Source organism: Lissotriton helveticus, chromosome 12 (genome assembly GCF_964261635.1).
Source record: "Lissotriton helveticus chromosome 12, aLisHel1.1, whole genome shotgun sequence".
NCBI lineage: Eukaryota > Metazoa > Chordata > Amphibia > Caudata > Salamandridae > Lissotriton > Lissotriton helveticus.
This window is the reverse complement of record NC_136073.1, coordinates 851,391,923-851,412,138: the sequence shown is the minus strand read 5'-3', so window position 1 is coordinate 851,412,138 and position 20,216 is coordinate 851,391,923. Positions and strand designations below refer to the sequence as shown.

General features: G+C 46.3%; 1 protein-coding gene across 3 annotated transcripts in view; it reads right to left on the bottom strand.

Moving 5' to 3' along the window:
• The window catches only part of LOC144798343 (protein-lysine 6-oxidase-like), an 85,239-nt gene extending 65,385 nt beyond the window's left edge, over positions 1 to 19,854 (bottom strand). Inside the window, exon 1 of one of the 3 annotated variants that reach the window (XR_013603508.1) lies at positions 19,431 to 19,786. Coding sequence is in view for 2 of the 3 variants with exons in the window: in XM_078669179.1 (XP_078525305.1) it covers positions 19,431 to 19,554 (124 nt within the window). In the remaining variant the exon portion in view is untranslated. Of the gene's footprint in view, positions 1 to 19,430 lie in introns of all 3 variants that reach the window. The other 2 variants (XM_078669179.1, XM_078669178.1) reach the window with 2 other exon arrangements.
• Between the last annotated feature and the right edge of the window lie 362 nt (positions 19,855 to 20,216).

The window sequence follows — 20,216 nt, the reverse complement described above, 5'->3', positions numbered from 1 at the left end:
ATAGTCCCTCTCTGTTTGACTTTACATTCATAGCATAATCACATTATCCTGACCCTCGCTTATTGATAGGGTAGGAAAACAAGCTAATAACCCTGATGAATGCCCCAGACCGAGTAGGCTATTAGGAAGGGCAGAAACATGTTGGTGAAAAATTTGTGGTTGCAAGGATCATACTATCAGGAGCCATACCCTTCCATTACCTTACGGTTATCGATTTTTATTCATACCCAAAGTACCACATGAATAAAAGGATACTTGTTGGTACACCTAGAGGAATTTTTAGTTGGTAACTGGACCACTGTTATCCAGAGTAGAAAAGAAATATCTAAGAATTCCCTCTGGATAGTCCAACCCTGAGGTTGAGGCCGCCCTGGTGGTATCATCCTACCAGGGAGGGACGAGGTGGCCTATGATGAAGCATGTCACATTGCGTGAGTGAGCCCACCTTGTCCAATTCTTGGAATTATCTTCCTCAATAGGAGACCACAAAACATTATGTGGGTCTGTGTACAATAAAACATTGGACTCACTCACCCAGACCTGGAATTCTTCCTATCCTAAGGTTTCTGAGATATAGCCACCACACCTAAATTTTGTGTTATATATGATACCAAACATACCCAGGTTTAGCACAGCCTATATATAGTTAGATAGCACGTAATGACGCATGGCCACTATATGTATCAAAATGGCTGACCACACTTACAAAGCCAGGAGAATCGACTCTGGGGTTTGTAGGGGGTGCCCTGCTCATGCAAGGATCATACTATCAGGAGCCTCACACTTATAACCTCACACTTATAACCCAGCACGCTGCCTTCAGGATTGAAAGGCCTGCTTTAGCGGTGACTTAAAACCCATAAGTGTAGTGACCTCAGCAGGGATGTGGAATTCCTATACCCCAACGCCCAGGACATATTGTTTGGGGTCAAGGGCAACAAGAGTTGGGAGTGTTGTGTTCTGGGGTGTCTAATCATTTGCATCTTTGTGATTGTATAAGAGAGTGAGTGAGACACTATAGCTAGTCGGTCCTGGGATTGTGGGTACTGAGGCGATAGGAAGGCTGAGCCCTTATACACCAAGGTCCCGTATTCCTGCGCATAGTTCTGTGTATGTGCAGAATCCCTGCAACAGTGGCTATAGAAGATTTGCTCTCTGAGAACGCTTGATAGGCCCACTTAGGGGAGATAGTATTTTAATTAGCCAGAGAAGAAAGTGTTAAAAGTGGGTCGTTGTCATGTTGTGTTACTGGTTATAGACAAATATTTTGTTCTGTGTAACCTCACCCTAGTAGGCAATGTTTTAGTGTTGCCCCTCCACTCTGACATACCCTTGGTTATATGCAGGGTGATGATTCTTGTTCAGCCCTATTGAGAGAGGTTGTATAATGGTTTTGAAAACTGTGTTTTTCTAAATATGTGTACTGTTAGAAGTGTGTGTGATGGTTGCCAGTTTATGAGCACTTGAATGGACCCCTGATGGTTACTGACTATAGGCATATCAGTTCATCGGGAAAAATTATGCTAGGTTCCATGAGTTTCATATATGTATTATGAAACGTAATGACAAAGCAAGTAGGCCTGACTTACTTAATGTGAAGAGGATGTATTAAAGGCAATAGGCTTTTGAGGATGGATTGCTTTTACACTGTGCTAAATCCTATTGGTAAGTATTTTGTTACATGGAATCTCACAGGTTACTGTATTAGGCAAGGGTTTTGGTGTAGGTGACCCACCCAAACAAACCATGATAACAGAATATTTCCACTATTGTAATCATTATTAGGCTCTATTGGTAGGGATTTTATATTGTTTCAACTACTGCAATATTGTACATACTTGCCCATGTATTACTGTATGCATAATGGATGCTTTGTTAGAATGCTTGTGCCCAACACAGAAGGTATGGTGACAAGCCACTGATAAAGGGCAGAGGCGTGATCAGTTCACTAGGAAAGGTATTTCAGATGTAATAGCTCAGATCTGTTTTTTATGAAAAGTTACACAAGCCTGATTTCTTTTACTATGTAACATATTACGTTAAAGTCAAATGCCTTACGGGTGGATTGTTTTTGCACCATGATAAAGCATGTAGTCTGTTATTTTGCTTAATTAATCTCACTGATTACCCTTTGCTGGGAAATAATTTTGTTGTTGGTTACCCCCTTTGACAATCCCTCAGGGTAGAAGTTTTGGACTGTATTAATTCTTGCTAAAAACATAATTGCTAACAGGCATAGGTGTCTGCCAGGATCGTGTAATTAAAACATTTAATAAATCATGTCTCTCTCTCTCTCTCTCTCTCTCTCTCTCTATATATATATATATATATATATATATATATATATATATATATATATATCAAAACAAAACCCTTTCAGGCATAGAGTGACGCTAAATTATGAAAAAAAGAAGGAGAGAACTCTGGGTAGGTCTCAGTTTAGGTGGAAAGCAGTTCCTGTTAGAGCACTCTCAACACCGGCGACACTCTAGATTTGCTCACCTCAGATGTCTATTTTTCTATCAAAGTTTTTAAGCATAGGATTAGCACAGTGCTATCCATGCCGAGATAGAAAATGACAAAGTCTTTTGCCATTTAAACAGCAAAGTCTTTAAGCATAGGACTAGTACAGTGCAGTCCTTGCCGAACTGTAAAATAACAAAAGCCATTTATCACTCCGGGCACAATATTACAGCTTTGAATTGGTAAAATACCAACTCAAGCCAACCTGAAATGAGTAAAAGCAACCCCTGACACAGTGTTTCGCTCTATTTAGAGCTCTTCAGAGAGGTATAGCTTTGTCCAGACACAAGGGAGCACCCAGTATTAAGTCAAAACAAAACCCTTTCAGGCATAGAGTGACGCATCAATTATGAAAAAAAGAAGGAGAGAACTCTGGGTAGGTCTCAGTTTAGGTGGAAAGCAGTTCCTGTTAGAGCACTCTCAACACCAGCGACACTCTAGATCTGCTCACCTCAGATGTCTGTTTTTCTATCAAAGTTTTTAAGCATAGGATTAGCACAGTGCTATCCACGCCGAGATAGAAAATGACAAAGTCTTTTGCCATTCAAAGCTGTAATATTGTGCCTGGAGTGATAAATGGCTTTTGTTATTTTACAGCTCGGCAAGGACTGCACTGTACTAGTCCTATGCTTAAAGACTTTGCTGTTTAAATGGCAAAAGACTTTGTCATTTTCTATCTCGGCGTGGATAGCACTGAGGTGAGCAGATCTAGAGTGTCGCTGGTGTTGAGAGTGCTCTAACAGGAACTGCTTTCCACCTAAACTGAGACCTACCCAGAGTTCTCTCCTTCTTTTTTTCATAATTTATGCGTCACTCTATGCCTGAAAGGGTTTTGTTTTGACTTAATACTGGGTGCTCCCTTGTGTTTGGACAAAGCTATACCTCTCTGAAGAGCTCTAATTAGAGCGAAACACTGTGGCAGGGGTTGCTTTTACTCATTTCAGGTTGGCTTGAGTTGGTATTTTACCAATTCAAAGCTGTAATATTGTGCCTGGAGTGATAAATGGCTTTTGTTATTTTACAGCTCGGCAAGGACTGCACTGTACTAGTCCTATGCTTAAAGACTTTGTCATTTTCTATCTCGGCGTGGATAGCACTGTGCTACTCCTATGCTTAAAAACTTTGATAGAAAAACAGACATCTGAGGTGAGCAGATCTAGAGTGTCGCTGGTGTTGAGAGTGCTCTAACAGGAACTGCTTTCCACCTAAACTGAGACCTACCCAGAGTTCTCTCCTCCTTATTTTCATTTTTTTTCTTCATATATATATATATATATATATATCCATCCATGTAGAATACATAGAGAACCTTTGTGTCAGCTGTTTTCATTTGTGAATTGTTTTGAGGTTCAAATGATCAACATTACTTATGCCTGGGTCCCCGGCTTCCAACAGTCATTCAGTGGGGTTCCCCGGACTCCAATAATGATTAACCCCTTCAGTGCTAATGACAAGGGTAACTCGTCATGGATTAAGTGAGGTCCAAAGAAGTGAAGATTAAGAACCAGTGGGCTCATCAGAAACTGCAGCAGCCGCAGTTCCACAAATGGCCACTGGGTGGCAGGCTGGTAGTGTTCATTGAGGTTTCCACTGCAGCAGCCGTATATGCATCAACCTACAATGACAAGTGCTGTTGTTGCATTCTGTCCCTGTTAAAGTTTTCTGGCGGGTCCTGCAGCTGTCAGAATAGATTCAAGTTCAAACTGTAATAGTTGAGTGTTTTGCGGTTCACTTCTTACCCAATCATTTGAGCGCAAGAAAGAGGAAGTGGCAGAGAACGTGGCTGATTGGGGATAGAGAACAGTTTTTTTTCTTCCTCTTATTTTCACTATGTCTAGGTGTCCTTTGGGGCCAAAAAGGAATTAAGAAATATTAGTGGAAAGGGAGAATTTAATCACTTCCCTGCGCCCAGAATCCTGATGCAGAGCGCATTTCTGCTTCTTAACGATGTTATTTAGTTGTCAAAAAAGCGCTTCGACTCCTCGTCAGCGGCAGTAAGCGCTATGAATGCAATTACAGTGTTTTCCGTTAGGTTCTACTGCACAAGGGGCCATTGGAGGGACCGCCGTTGTTGCTTTGTGAGGGGGGTTCTCTGGACAGCGCAGGGATCTCGGGTTATTCAAGTCCATTCGTGAGTAACTCATCTATTCGAGGGTGCAACACACGTGCAGCAAACAGCCCTGGGAGGCTTGGTGGATTCATTCACAGCATTGCTATGCGCTGACAGAAAGACGGCATGAAACAGAAGTCGAAAAGACAAAGTGAAATGCTTGGTTATAGCACGTAGCTCTGTCTTAAAAAAACTACATTTTGAAACACTCCAACTTTCCCATTAAAATTAAAAAATGTGTATTTTTATTTTTACTCTGCTATTTAAATACAACTTTTTTCATAATTTATGTATTTGTTTAATGTATACTTTCTGTGGTTTTGGGTATTGTTTTGAGGTTCAGATCATAGAAAAGTTCTAGGCTGGGGTCCCCGGCTTCCAATAGTGAATCTTTGGGGTTCTACAGAAGCCAAAAAGTTAAGAACCGCTGCCCTATACAGTTTCAAGGTGTACCACCAGTAAAACACCACCAGGAGGCGCTGTCCACATTCCGCTAGAGTGGTCACAGCTCAAGGCACCCACATCCCACAGAAGCAGTGGGAGAGAATTTCCTGTTGGTGCCAAACCCAAATACAAAAATAACCCTCCCACAGTAACCTACATGAAAGGAGGATTATTGGGGCTTTTCACCTGATCTCTGGGGGGTTGGACCCACAGACATTTGCTGCCTCACTGTGGATGAATCATTGCCTTACAGTAAGCAGTGCAGCCGGGTCATCGTAGCTGCTGCCGGGGTGGGAGCCAGTGTGGCAACCTGATCTGCCCTTGTCCAGCTGAGACTTCGCAGTGTATGGGCGAAAGACTAGATCCTGTCTAGAGAGCCGATGCCAGCCGGGGAGCCACTGGGATTTCGCTTCAGAATTAACCTTTCAGTCGTTGACACAGGATTTAAGACCTTAGGCAGCCGGAAGTCCTTTCATTGGTGACTACTGCCCCTGGAATGTCCACCAGCACTCAATCAAAAATCTTATTGGTTGCCAACGGAAACTTCCCACCCACACCCGTGCATCACTCTCGAGTGAACTTTGGACTGTTCACTATGTGACATCAACAGTATTTAGTCCATGACCAGACTGACAAATTGTCCTTAACTCAATGTAGTACTGCTGAACCCCACTGCGTCTGTGTGGGGGAGGGGGCATGCTCCGACCTAGGGTATCATATCCCATGTTATCTTATGGGTTGTTTGAAATGACCGTACGGCACCAACAAACTGTGTCAAAACACAGGAGGGTAGCAGTGCAGAATCAGTTTGAGATTTAAAAAGCATTTGAAAAGCTGTGTCACTCTTAGAGCATCACAGTTAAACGTCCCTGTTAGCCAGTGCTCAATTTGAGCCAGTGGTTTCCAGCACTCGGCACCAGAACTTAATTGTCAACACCGGCACTTATGACACGCTGCCACATGGGGGCGCTGTTAGTATAATTTAGAGCCAAACACAACAGTTGTTTTATTTATTCAATATACATTAGAAATAACTAATACCTGCTGGCAGAGACATTCCTATAGCTTTTGGGTCTGGAATAGTCTGAATTGTCACACCTGTATGAGTGTGATGGTTAGTAGTTGTGTTGAAACTGTAATTGGCAGTCGGCACTGTAAGTGGACTACTGACAGGGCCCTGGCACTTACTTATTTACAAATGAAGCACTGCTGTTAGTGCTTTGAAACTGCCACGGTCTAGCATCAGAGCTATACAATAAAAGCCTGAAACATAGCTTGCAATATATCCTAACCGAAAGATTGCAGCATTGTGTTAATTTGTGCACTTTACATAACTCATGGTGCTCATCTGCGGTGTAGCTGTGAAGTTGTGAGGCTTTAACAAACGAATCCACAAAGGGAAGAGGGTCCTAAGGACAGTTTACCGACCAACTCACAGATTTAATCCCCAGTTCAAATTATATCCATTACAAACAAATCTGGTGGTCTAAAGAAAGGGCAAACGGGGAGCAAAAACCTAGTTACATACCACACAACACTAGTGCAGAAACCCAACAGATATGCTCAATAGACAGGAAAGCGATCTTTACGAAATAGTCGGATTTCCATCAACTGCCAAGAGAGGCCAGTGTCATCACTTGGATATCCTTCCTTTCTACCACAACACCTCTTGACACAGAGGGGAAAGATGTGGTTCGGATTTCACATGGATCACTGAAATCGCAACAAGAGGAAATACAGAGGGAAGGTGAAAAAAATGACCAATTTAGTCAATTATTTCGAGGAAATAAACATAGGATATCTATTTAGTTGGGTGATGGAATTTTTTTTTGAGATTTAAAAAAGATTTGGAAGAAAAAAAAATTTTTATTACAATATCTCTGCCAATCCTCTTAAAAAGGTGCAAAAAGCGGCTTTTAACAAATAGGCCACTTAACAAAGATGGTCAACTAGTTTCAGCCTGGTGGGCCACGATCTCAGGGAAAGCCCGAGGCACCGACGGAGAGGGCGGTGTCTCATATACCTGAGTGGTTATCAGGTGAGGGGAGGTTTGTACCTCATACAAGACAGGTGTGAAGACCACCCTGCTTGTATTGAGGTATTATGTACAAGGTTGTAATTATTTTATGCACATTTGCACGAATATAAGAATGCAGTAGCCATTTAAAACTTAGGTCCTGAAGAAAACCTGGGCAAGTAGCCCACCAGGCTGAAACTAGTCGACCATCTTTGTTAAGTGGCCTATTTGTTAAAAGCCGCTTTCTGCACCTTTTTTAAGAGGATTGGAAGAGATATTGTAATAAAAAGATTTTTTTCTTTCAAATCCTTTTTAATTCTCACTCACTTGCACTGCACTAAAAAAAAATGTTTTCCATCACCCAACTAAATAGATATCCTATGTTTATTTCCTCGAAATAAGTGACTAAATTGGTCATTTTTTTCACCTTCCCTCTGTATTTCCTCTTGTTGTAATTTCAGTGATCCATGTGAAATCCGAACCACATCTTTCCCCTCTGTGATCAAGAGGTGTTGTGGTAGGAAGGAAGGATATCCAAGTGATGACACTGGCCTCTCTTGGCAGTTGAATGAAATCCGACTCTTTCGTAAAAGTCGCTTTCTGTCTATTGAACATATCTGTTGGGTTTCTGCACTCGTGTTGTGTGGTATGTAACTAGGTTTTTGCTCCCCTTTTGCCCAAGTTGTGAGGTTTGTCATGTTGACATGTCAGTCTGCTCATTGTAGCGCCCTGACCTGCCCACGTGCATAAAAATAATGTTAGTCCCCCACTGGTTTTTTGAGGAGATCTGTGTCGGTGAACACTTACTGGCAGCATTAGGGCAGCTGCACACTGCCGGTACAGTATGCTATTGTGTTGGTATTTACGTAGCACTTGCTACCCCTGATGAGGCGCTGAAGAGCTTTGCAGATGGGCAGCACACTTCTCCATAGGATGTCTGCTACATTAGAAATGTCATCTAGCATGAGGATTTACAGTTTGTCCTGCTGATGATCATAGTAAGGAGTAGTTTCTGTCCTGTAACTCCAGTTCTGTAGTAGGGGTATCTCTGTTATAGTCATAATCTAGTGAATAGTCCCGCCCATGTGCGTGGACCCCGGAGCAATCAAAAATAATCTCTTACAGTGTCAAAAAATGCAGAAAAGCATAGACACTTAAGAGAGAATTTAAAGACCGATAATGCAGCGCCTAAAAAGCTACACTGTCCAGTACTTCAACTAGAAATTCCACCATAAAATCCACAAAACAGCAAAAAGCCTGTACAGATTTCCCTTGCTTTAACAGCAAACTCCCTCGGGAATGATAGAGAGAAGAACCTGGACAGACAAGCCCCATAGGCTGCCATTATGTGGCTCAGAACAGGATACTGTGCCTTTAAGAGAATCTTCCAGAACCTTCTCCCAGTATCCCAGAATGCATAGCAGGTCCAACTTACTTTCAGTTCTTTTTGAAGGCGTAACACGCCAGACCTGTAGCATTCCTTAAAGGAATATGTCTCTCTCCACCGGGGAGGAGGGCGGGCGCTTATGACTATAACAGAGATACCCCTACTACAGAACTGGAGTTACAGGACAGAAACTACTCCTTCTGTAGTAGGGGATCTCTGTGTATAGTCATAATCTAGTGAATAGAATGGCAAGCCCATCCCCACACCAAAGCGGCGGTAGAGAAAAGAGAATCAACACCACTATTGTGCGAATAGATTTCGCAGCGAAGCCTGTCCAACCTGAGCATCCGCCCTAGCATCAGAGTCCAGGCAGTAATGCTTAGCAAAGGTATGAACCGACTTCCAAGTGGCCGCCTTGCAGATTTCTGCAATCGGAACATTACGGAGCAATGCTGTCGTGGCAGCTTTGCCCCTGGTGGAATGAGCCTTAGGCTTACCTCCTAAGGTCTTATTAGCTTTTTGGTAACACAATTGTATGCAGGACACAATCCACCGCGAGATGGACTGTTTAGAGGTAGCAAGACCCGTCCTGACTGATCCATAATTGATGAACAATTGGTCTGACCTACGAATATCCTTGGTTTTATCCAGATAAAATTTCAACACCCTCCTAACATCCAGGGAATGCAAAGACCTTTCCGCTGGAGAGGAAGGATTCTGAAAGAACGTAGGTAAAGTTATAGTCTGGTTGATATGAAAATCAGAAACAACCTTGGGAAGAAACTTAGGGTGAGTACGCATAACAACCTTAGCAGCATGAAATACAGTATAAGGTTCTTGGCAACACAACGCCTGAATTTCACTCACCCTGCGGGCCGATGTAATGGCCACGAGGAACGCCGCCTTCCAGGACAGGTGCTGCAACGAAGCCTTATGAATAGGTTCAAAAGGCTCCTTCATCAATCTGGACAGCACCCCATTCAAGTCCCATGAAGGCGAAGGAAGCCTGACAGGAGGGAACACTTTCTTCAAGCCTTCCAAAAAATCCTTGATCACAGGGATCTGGAAGAAGGAAGTCTGTGAAGGGCATTTCCTGTAGGCAGTCAAAGCAGCCAGATGAACCTTAATGGAATGGACATTAAGGCCAGACTGCGCCAGATGTAGCAGATATGGAAGGATGACATCTTCCTTGCATGTCGTAGGGTCATAGTTCTTAGACTTGCACCAGATGCAAAACCTCTTCCACTTGTAAGCATAAGAAGTCCGAGTGGAAGGTCGGTTAGCCTCCTTCAGTATGTCCATACAATCCTCTGGGAGATTCAAATGGCCAAATTGCACTATTTCAGGAGCCATGCCGCCAAACTCAAAGACGAGAGGTTGGGGTGCACCATCCGCCCCCCGAACTTCGCGAGAAGGTCCGGCCTGCACGGCAGCTTCATGTGAGGAAGGAGAGACCGGTGAAGCAGGTCCGTGAACCACCATTGTCTGGGCCATTCCGGGGCAATCAGAATCATCTTCGCCCTGGATTGGGAGAGCTTGATGAGAACCGCTGGATTCAGGGGAATGGGTGGAAAAGCGTACAGAAAGCTGTTCGACCAGTTGATCCATAACGCGTTCCCCAGCGTCCCCGGCTGGTAGTACCTGGAGGCGAAGTCTCGGCATTTGCTGTTTTCGGCGGTGGCGAACAGATCGATGTCTGGAGAGCCCCACCTTGCGAAGACTTCTCCTAGTACTTCGTCGTTTAGGACCCACTCGTGGTTTTCCTGAATCAGTCTGCTCAGCTCGTCTGCCTGAACATTCTGCACACCTGGCAGATGAGTGGCCGTTATCGAGAGTCCTCGAGCCAGAAGCCAATGCCAGATCGCCTGCGCCTCCTGAGACAGAGTGCGTGATCTCGAGCCCCCCTGCTTGTTGAGGTAATACATCGTGGTCGTATTGTCCGTCTGTACAAGCAGAGAGTTGGTCCGGAAGGACGGTTGAAAAGCCTTCAGCGCCAAGTGAACAGCCCTGAGTTCCAGGAAATTGATGTGGTACGTGGATTCCGACGGGGACCACGTCCCTTGAATCTGCAGGTCTCCGGAGTGCGCTCCCCAACCCAGGAGAGAAGCATCCATCACGATAGTCTGAGTGGGAATGTCCTTGTGGAAGGGAACCCCTCTGAGGAGATTCTCCGCTGAACACCACCACTTCAGAGACTGAAGAGCATGTAGAGACAGTCGTATCTTGTCGTCCCAAGATCCTCTCCTCTGCTCCCACTGATCTTCCAAGCACTCCTGCAGCGGTCTCATGTGCAGCCGCGCATGCGGTGTCAGGAAGATGCAAGAGGCCATCGATCCCAGCAGAGAAGACACCGTCCTCACTGTCGTGGATGGAGTGGACATGAGAGCCTGAGCCTTCCGAAGGAGTGATAAACGTCGCTCTTCCGAAGGAGACACGCTTGCTGACAGCGTATCGATGGAGGCTCCCAAGTACTGGATGCACTGGACCGGAGTCGGGACAGACTTGGACATGTTGATGTGCAACCCCAGCTTGTTCAAGAGAACGCACGTCTTCTGGAAGTGTGCTTGAGCTTCCGAGAAGGAGGAGGCCTTGATCAACCAATCGTCCAGGTACGGGTAGACAAACAACTTGTTCTTCCTCAGGTGTGCCGCTACCACTGCCATGCACTTCGAGAACGTCCGGGGCGCAGACTTCAGCCCGAAGGAAGTACCGTGTACTGATAGTGATTGGTGCCGACTTGAAATCGCAGGAACTTCCTGTGTTTGTGTGCAATGGGCACATGGAAGTACGCATCCTGTAGGTCTATGGCGCAAAGCCAGTCTCCCCGCTGCAGCTGAGGATAAATCTGATGCAACGACAGCATGCAAAACTTTTCTCTGCGAATCCATTTGTTTGCCTGTTGCAAGTCCAGAATGGGCCTGAACTCGTTCTTGTGCTTCTTGCGGACCAGAAAGAACCGGGAGTACAGACCTCTTCCTCTTTGAGACAGAGGTACATCTTCTATCGCCCTTTTCCTTAGAAGGATGTCGGCCTCCACCTGGAGCTCGCGCAGTTGATACTGCGAGCTGACCGGAGGAATCGATGGAGGAGGGCTGATGAACCGAAGACTGTATCCATTGCAAACAATATTCAGCACCCACTTGTCCTGAGTAATTTTTCTCCACTCTGCCAGAAAAAATTGAACGCTTCCCCCCACCGGAGCGGGTAACGGACGAAGGGGAAGTAACCGCTCAGGGTGGAGACCTAGCCGGGCCCTTGTTCGCGGTAGAGGACTGCTGTCCACCTCTACCCCTCTGACGTTTCTGGAAGGGTCTTCTGTATTGCTGCTGTTGTTGCTGCTGCTGTTGTTGCCCAGAAGACTGTCCCCTTCCTCTACCCTGCGACCCGAACCGTCGTTGGAACTGGCAGTAGGGTTTCTTTTCTTTGGGCTTCTCCAAGCCCACAGCCGTCAGGGTTTCAGCCTCGGCCTTCATCCTGGCCATTTCGTCATCTGCGTGTTTCCCGAAGAGGGTGTCGCCGGAAAACGGCAGATTTACCACTCGTTGTTGCGCTTCAGGCTTGAGCGACGTCAGCCGGAGCCAAGCATGGCGTCTCTGATTGATACCGTGGCAGTATCCATGCGCCGCCAGCAGGGAGATATCCGCCGCGGCGCTGATGGCCTGGTTCGAAACCAGCATCCCTTCCTGGACGATCTCCATGAAGTCCTCTTTCCTGTCGCGCGGGACAAGGTCCGCAAACTGTTCCATGGAATCCCACAGTGCACGGTCGTATCGTCCCAACAACGCCGAGTCACTGGAGGCCTTCATCGTCGTGGAAGACGTCCCACACGCCTTCCGTCCAGCTGAGTCAATCCAGCGGCTCTCCTTATCCGGAGGCACAGTGGAGGACGGGGAGGTAGCATGTAGTTTCCGAGCCGCCGTCACAATCACCGAATCAGGCACTGGGTCCTTCCGCAAGAAGGCCGGGTCCCACTCTGGAGCCCTGTACTTCTTGACAAGCCTGGAGGGAGCAGCTTTCACCACTGCTGGCGTAAGGAAGAGCTGTTCAGCAGGCTCAACCAGTCCTGGCACCAAAGGCAGTAGGGGGCGAGACAGGTGCTTCTTGTGCAAAGTCTCGAGGATCACAGAAGTTGTGGGCGTAGAGGCCGTCACCTTGATCCCCAACTTCGCCGCCCCTCTCAGGAGAACCTCCTGGAACGTGCCAATGTCATCTATCGGAGACACCCTCGTCTCCGGTGAATCCGACAATGTAGGTGAATATGAACGGGTCCCAGAGGCCGAACGGGACCTGGACCTATGCCTCCTATGGCGATGTCTGGATCTCGAGGAGGATCCGTGTCCACTCCTAGATCTGTCTCTTCTCCCTGAGCGTGACCTCGATCTCCTGGGTCTGGGACGCTCCGCCGGCTTCCCCGGGTCGGACGTCTTGGGCTTAGGAGGAACCTTCGACTTAGGAGTCTTCTTCGGAGGTGTCGGAAGTCTGGGCATCGACACCGATCTCGGTGGAACCGGAGGAGGAGCACCCGGCACCGGGGCCTGCGGTCCTGACGGAAGAGCAGGTAGAGGAGGCAATGGAGGAGGAGTCGAAGCCCTCGGAGGAGGACCTCTAGGCAAAGGAGGAGGAGGAGGCGGTGTAACAGTCTTCTTCGGGGTATACTCCTTTGAGTATGCCGTTCCCGGCGAGCCACCATCCTGTCCTCTCTGAGGGGAGCCCCCCACAGTCCTCGGCCTGTCCTTACGACCCCCTGACGTCGAAGACCGGTGTTCAGACGTCGACCGTGGTCCCTTCGACGTCGAGCGGCCCTTCGGCGTCGACCGTTTCACACTCCTAGGCGTCGACCCGCTTCTATGCCTCGACGTCGACCTCGACCAGATGGACGAACCTCTAAACCTCGACGACGGGCGCTGACGCCTCGACGGCGACCTCGACCGCCTCGACGACGACCTCTTCGATCGCCTCGACGTCGACCTCTTCGATCGTCTCGACGTCAACTTCTTCAGCGCCGGAGACCTCTTCCGCCTCGACGGCGACCTCGCCGTCCTCGACGGCGGCCTCGACGACGAGGATCCCCTCGACGACGACGATGTCCTCGCCCTCGACGGCGAACGGCAGTGTCGCCTCGACGGCGAGCGCCGACGCCGGGCCCTCCGATGCCGTCCACTCTACGCCGACGGTGGCGACGAAGAAATCGACACCGGGTTCGACGGCGGCCTGTGTAAGTCCCTCGACGTCGACGGGCGACGTTTTCTCAACCCAGAGCCCTGGGGAGACCGGGAACTGGCCGTGGACCTTCCTCTCGACGTCGTGGTCATAGCAACCGACCCAGACGGAGACCTTGGACGTTTGCTGGACTTCCTGCCCCTGGGGAGCCCCCCAGAGGCCTCAGCATGGGCAGTAGAAGCCCCTCCAGACCCACCTTGAGCCTTCAGTCTTCTTTCTTCAAGTCCCTGAAGTCTGATCTTCCTCCTGTCCTTCAGGGTCCTGCCAGAGAAGCCTCTACAGATCACACACTCCTCTGGGATGTGGGAAGAGGGAAGGCAGAGGATACACACCTCATGGGGGTCTGACTTGGCCTTCTTCCTGGAGCACTCCGGGCATTTGTCAAATAATGCAGGCATTATGGACAACAAAAGAGTGCAGAAAACCAAGAAGAAAGTCACCAAAGTACTTTAAAAGTACACAAAATCGAATTTAGTGAAAAAACACCAACAAAACCCTTGAAAAGGGAGAGCTCAATGCTCCAGGGTTCTGCTTGCAGGAGCCGGAAAAAAGAACTGAAAGTAAGTTGGACCTGCTATGCATTCTGGGATACTGGGAGAAGGTTCTGGAAGATTCTCTTAAAGGCACAGTATCCTGTTCTGAGCCACATAATGGCAGCCTATGGAGCTTGTCTGTCCAGGTTCTTCTCTCTATCATTCCTGAGGGAGTTTGCTGTTAAAGCAAGGGAAATCTGTACAGGCATTTTGCTGTTTTGTGGATTTTATGGTGGAATTTCTAGTTGAAGTACTGGACAGTGTAGCTTTTTAGGCTGCATTATCTGTCTTTAAATTCTCTCTTAAGTGTCTATGCTTTTCTGCATTTTTTGACACTGTAAGAGATTATTTTTGATTGCTCCGGGGTCCACGCACATGGGCGGGACTATTCACTAGATTATGACTATACACAGAGATCCCCTACTACAGAACCATGCTGATTGTAAACACTCTTGTTTGCCAGTTGTGTAGATTCTGGTCCAGTTTGTCCTGCTGATTGCCACACAGTTATTGTAGAGCTTGTGAAGACTGTTGTGACGTTTGATGTGCATGTGTTACTGTTTGTCCTCTTGATTACCATAGACGTACATACATGCTTACCTATTGCGTGATACCAGGCTATGAGATTTGTATAGCTCTGTTAATCCCCAAAAAGAGTGCCGTAGGGCATTCATCCAGTAGCGGAGAGGCAACCTGTTTGAGGCACTTATATGCCATAAGCAAAACACTGAATGAAATCCACCCAGGAGCAACATAAACCCATCAAGGAGCTGTTAAGCACCAGACAATGCTATACAGATTGAACCCAGAAAGCAACAGAAACCCAACTCCTGGGGTCAGTGCCGTCCACTCTGAAGATCCCAGTGCGAAACTGTTCTAAAAGTACCAAAGAGCAGCCGTAAACGACCACAGATCAGACAATTCATACTGGTAGTGTCTGGTGCTTAATTTGTATTAAAAAAAAGAAGTACCAGGACCCTCGTTCAGGAGGCCACTGTAGCTTGTGACACCCATTTCCCCTGCCAGTGATACCAATGACAGTACCAACACAAGTACTAACCATCACACTCCCACAAGTGTGACAACTGCGTCTTTACTAAGCCACCCAAAGCTATATCAATGACTTGTTTGGCAGGTATTTGTCATTTTTATTGTATATTGAATTATAAAACAACTCTTGTGCTCATTTCACAATTAGACAGACAGCGCCACCATCGGTTATAAGTGCTGGTGTTGATAATTAAGCACTGGTGTCGAGCACCGGAACCACTGACTCAAATTAAGCACTATAATCTCGGAGTAAATAACACTTCCAGTGTAAAGGAAGGTGCAAACTGGTAGATTTAACAGCAGAAAGAGGTAATCTACACACAGCTATACATCACATACACACAGACAAATCCATATATGCACATTCACACACATATCCACCAGCCGGCACGCCCTATTCATGCTCAAACATACACACAGGCACATGTGCATTTATGCGTAGACACCCACATACAGATTTACACTCAGGCACACAGGCTTACAAATGAACACACACAGATGCTCAAGCATACACATGCGTGCACAGTTAAACATCTATAGGCTTACACACAACCATACATTCACACACGGAAGTTTATGTGTAATCACATACGCACACAGAAACATACAGACATGCACATTGATGTACAGAGAGACTTTCTTGAATAGACACAAATGCACATATATATGTGTGTGTGTGTGTGTGTATATATATGAGTGTGTGTAAGAAAATATATATGTATGTATATGTATATATATATATATATATATATATATATATATATATATATATATATATATATATATATATATATATATATATATATATATACGCGCCCAGGCACAAACCTACACATGTGTACGCATACACACGTCGCCACATACAAAGCACACAATAAAAGCCATACATTTCTTGAGACAAATACAAAGTTTGAATCAAAATATACAGTTTTCTTCTAAACTACGCAAGAGCTCATTAGTTAGTTCAGGCAACGTGGACAGGTGACCAATTTTTACGTATTCATCAGGTGAGGCTCACAGCCCTCCTGACGCTCGCGCTCGTGTGACGCATCACTTGTGCAGGGATGCTGGGGGTCACCAGCCCCACGCCCCCAGCGTGACACATCACGCACTCTGCCAGCTGACGGTCAAGTACCAGCGCGCACGTGCCGGTGAACGCGCGACACTGGCCTCGGGACACCCCCGGAGGGGGGGCACGCCAGACGCATGGGCATTGCCCCCGCCCCGGGCGCTCCGTTTTAGCAGATCGGGTTCAGACCGGTTGTCCTGACCGTCTGCCAGCGCTGAGGCCTTCCAAAGTTGGTCAGATATCTGAGGGTATTAATAACTCCGCGTGCCTGACCCCCGCCTGGAGCGGGAGAGCGCCCCAGCCCCACCACTCTCTCCCAGTGACTCCAGAGCACACGACACTCCACCACAGACCCCGTGCCCAATGCTAAAAGTGTTGAAAAAAAGTGCAAAGTAAGTACCAGAGCCGCAGGAATAAATTGTAAAAGGAATAAGGAAGATGGTTAATAAAAATAAAAAAAGACTGTAAGTAAATGTGACACATGCTGACGGCGCAGCCTTGCATTGGGGCAGTATAGAATGACTAGGGGACGGGGGGGGGGGGGGTCTCGAAAGGGGAGGGAAGGGCTGGGTCGGGGCAGAAGACACGACTAGTTAGTGCATGGGGAATGCATGCTGCATCAGTTGTGTCTCTGCACTCAGTCACACACCTGTTGTTAAATGATCAATGTATACCGCTTATTATTGTGTGTCTGCGGACGCTGCACCCACGGTGCACACAATACCGACTGCTTGCAAAGTAGTCCGCTTCCGGCGTTACGAGGTCTTCGTTGGCACGGGTTATCCCTTCTGCTGTATTGTGTGTCCTTGCTAAAGGACAAGGGACTGTGAAAATGAAAGTGTGTTATGAGTGCGTGCAGCTGTGGGCGCGTATTTGCCTCTGTCCCAGTGACAAAATAACAAGGGAGTGTTTGTGTGTGTGGACTTGATGTTGTAAGTGCGTTTGTGTGCATTTTATGGTGTTTGTGTGCAATTGAAAGTGTGTGTTTGAACAGTGTATTTGTGCCTTTACCTTTGCTGCATGAATGTGTATGTGGGTTTTCGTATTCGGGGAGTGCATTTTATAATGTGTATCCATCCATTCAATCGTGTGTGGGTGTATATGGGTGCATTCGGGGGTGTATATGCTTGCAGTGTGTGTGGGCATTTGGTGCTGTGTAGTTTCAAGGCTTGCTTGTGGTAATCAGGGTTCAACCTTAATCTATGTGGAGGTTCGATATTTGTGCCTTTTTTTTACCGATTAGTTGGTGCTAATGTGTGCTTTCATTTCTTGTGCCCGAGAAAAGGAATATGTGTGTGTGTGTGTGTGTGTTTTGCTTACGGCCTGTCTGGTAATTCGTTCGTTTTATTTTTGCCTCTTTTGCTCACATTTATCACTGTCCTTATTGTTCCGTTTGCTATATTTTGTTTCTCTTAACTCTATCTCCTCCTATAGTTTCCCCCTCATTATATTATGGGGGCGGGGGGGGGGGCAATTTTATGGCTTATGGGGAAAGCTCAAGGGACAATTTCTTACTCACACTGGCAGTGACAATTCCGCGAGACATGGTGCAATTGTATGAGCTTTGTGGAGGAATTTTGTGTACATTTACATAGAATTTCATGGCTCACTCAATCTTCAGTGGCTATTTCATGTTTTATTGACAAGAGTCAGGCCTATGTCTTTTTAAAAAAAAAACTTTCTACTGAAGTAATTACACATCTCTCGTTTTTCACCCATGTCGTGTCTTAATGCTTTACTTGTGACACTCTAAAACCATGGTGGGCTTCGAGACGCTTATGACTTCATCAAGTGTAAAGGGGGCCTGGGGCATAAATGACTGTTGTTCAAGCTCCTCTCCATTCAATCATCCATTTATTAGGTCGAGCCTGGGCAGCGCAATGAAAGGCTCGGCGAGCCATGCTGTATTGAAGTATGGAATAGAAGCCCCGCCCACCCTCCGCCCATATTTGCCATTGGCTTGGACATTTTCCTTCGTAAATGCTGGGTTATGATTCGCTAATAGGCTTGTTATTCCCTCCTTAGTACCGCCTTGTCTTCATTTCTAACCCTCCATGAGAACTGGCCGTTTACTTCGGTTGTTACACAGGGAGTCTTTTTTATCCTATAAGCACTATTTTCCTTAATGAGTTTCTCCTACTGCAGGCACAACATGCTTTCCTGCAACATTCAGTGCACCATGCCGGCTTTCTCTTTGCAAGCAGCCCAGGGCAATGGAGGCTGCTTCTTTGAATAGGTCTTGCATTTGCAAGAGTATGAGCTATTGGCACTGTAAATGACAATGTCTTTTATTTATGTGTTAATTATCAAAACAGATTAATAAAAGGCATTGTCATTTACAATGCCAATAGCTTAAACTCTTGCAAATGCGAGACCGATTCCATTGCAAATGCTTGTTTCTCTTTAGCAGCAGGATCTGAAAAAAAGTCACTTAAATGAGCCATGTCCTTAAAAAATTGGTTCTTGACTAAAGGTGAAGGACGAATAGAGAACATTAGAACATTCCTTACTTCTGCTTCTCTTCTGCAAACACCCCTTTCTTCCCCCAACATAACTTTTATTTCTCAATAATTTCTTTTCCCCTGTGGTACTGGAGATCCAACCTGTGGGGCACACAAGACCTGAATCCAAAAAGAAATGGGTACGGACAGGCCCTGCCACACGTTGCCAACAGCTTTCCATCAACATGCGGGTACTTTTCCAGTTCTCTTTTCGGCTCTGCCACAAAAGGTAGCAAAGAGTCCACGTGTTAGCTGGCATATATTTTTAATTTTAGCTGTAATTATCCGCGGACGACCTCAGAGAGCAAAGTGTGCCACAAATAAGTCTACAGATAAACATGAAATCATGAGTGATGTGAACATTTTCAGTAGATCCACCCTGTGAGTGTAGATTGCAATATTGAGGTGGGAATACCGAGATCACGCAATATCGTAACCAGAGTATCAATGACCAAGATATAGAGAAGGGGAGTGCATAGAGGGAGGTATAGATCTACTATTAACTCCACATCTATGTACCTTGAAGATATATAAATATATTGTGAATGTATTTACAGAAAATATATATTTGCTTACCTGTTGATGTTCTGGACACGATATTCTGTGGCCTCACTATTCCCTCCTCGATATTCCCGAAACCACACCACCCGTGTACCTTTCCAGTACAGCCAATGTCCTCCTTCTCAGGTGTTTCTCTCATTACGTCTCTTAAAATAAGAAGCCATGCGTGTTTTCAAGCCAGCGGGGCCCGGTGTTAAGTCTTTCTTAGAAATATGTTAGTCCTTTTGACTTTCTCCCCATCATTCTTCATTCAGTGAGTTCTAAGACCTCTTTTTGTCCCACCCCTCAGCCTCACAGTGCCTGGCCCCTTCATTCCTCACCCACAGATGTGGATTCTTCTGACGCCCCTCCCCCACAGATGATGAAGTACCATCTTTCTCATGTCAACTGGAAGTTATCTCTTGCGACCGAGACTTTTGGCCTTTCCTTGACTCATGGTTTCAATTATATGGCTTGTAGGGGGCAATTACAGCATCTTATGCGAGCAAAGGTCTGTTTAAGGAGGTGTGGAAACTTTATGGTTCATTGGGTTGACAGGGCCAAAATTTAATGCGTCATATTTTGGCGATTTCATTGTGCGAAGAGCAAGTTCTTGATGTGTGGGACCATTCAATGCCATGTCATCCTGGTGCATGGTTTACGTTGTCTGCTGTTGCATTATATTTGTACGAGTTAATTATTATGTGGCTCAGGGATAATTGAGGGCAATTTCATGTCCATGGAGCAATTTGATGGTTCAAAGGTCAAAATTCCACCTCAAGGAGGGTAATGCCATTGTTCAAGTTTTGGTAATTCAGAAGG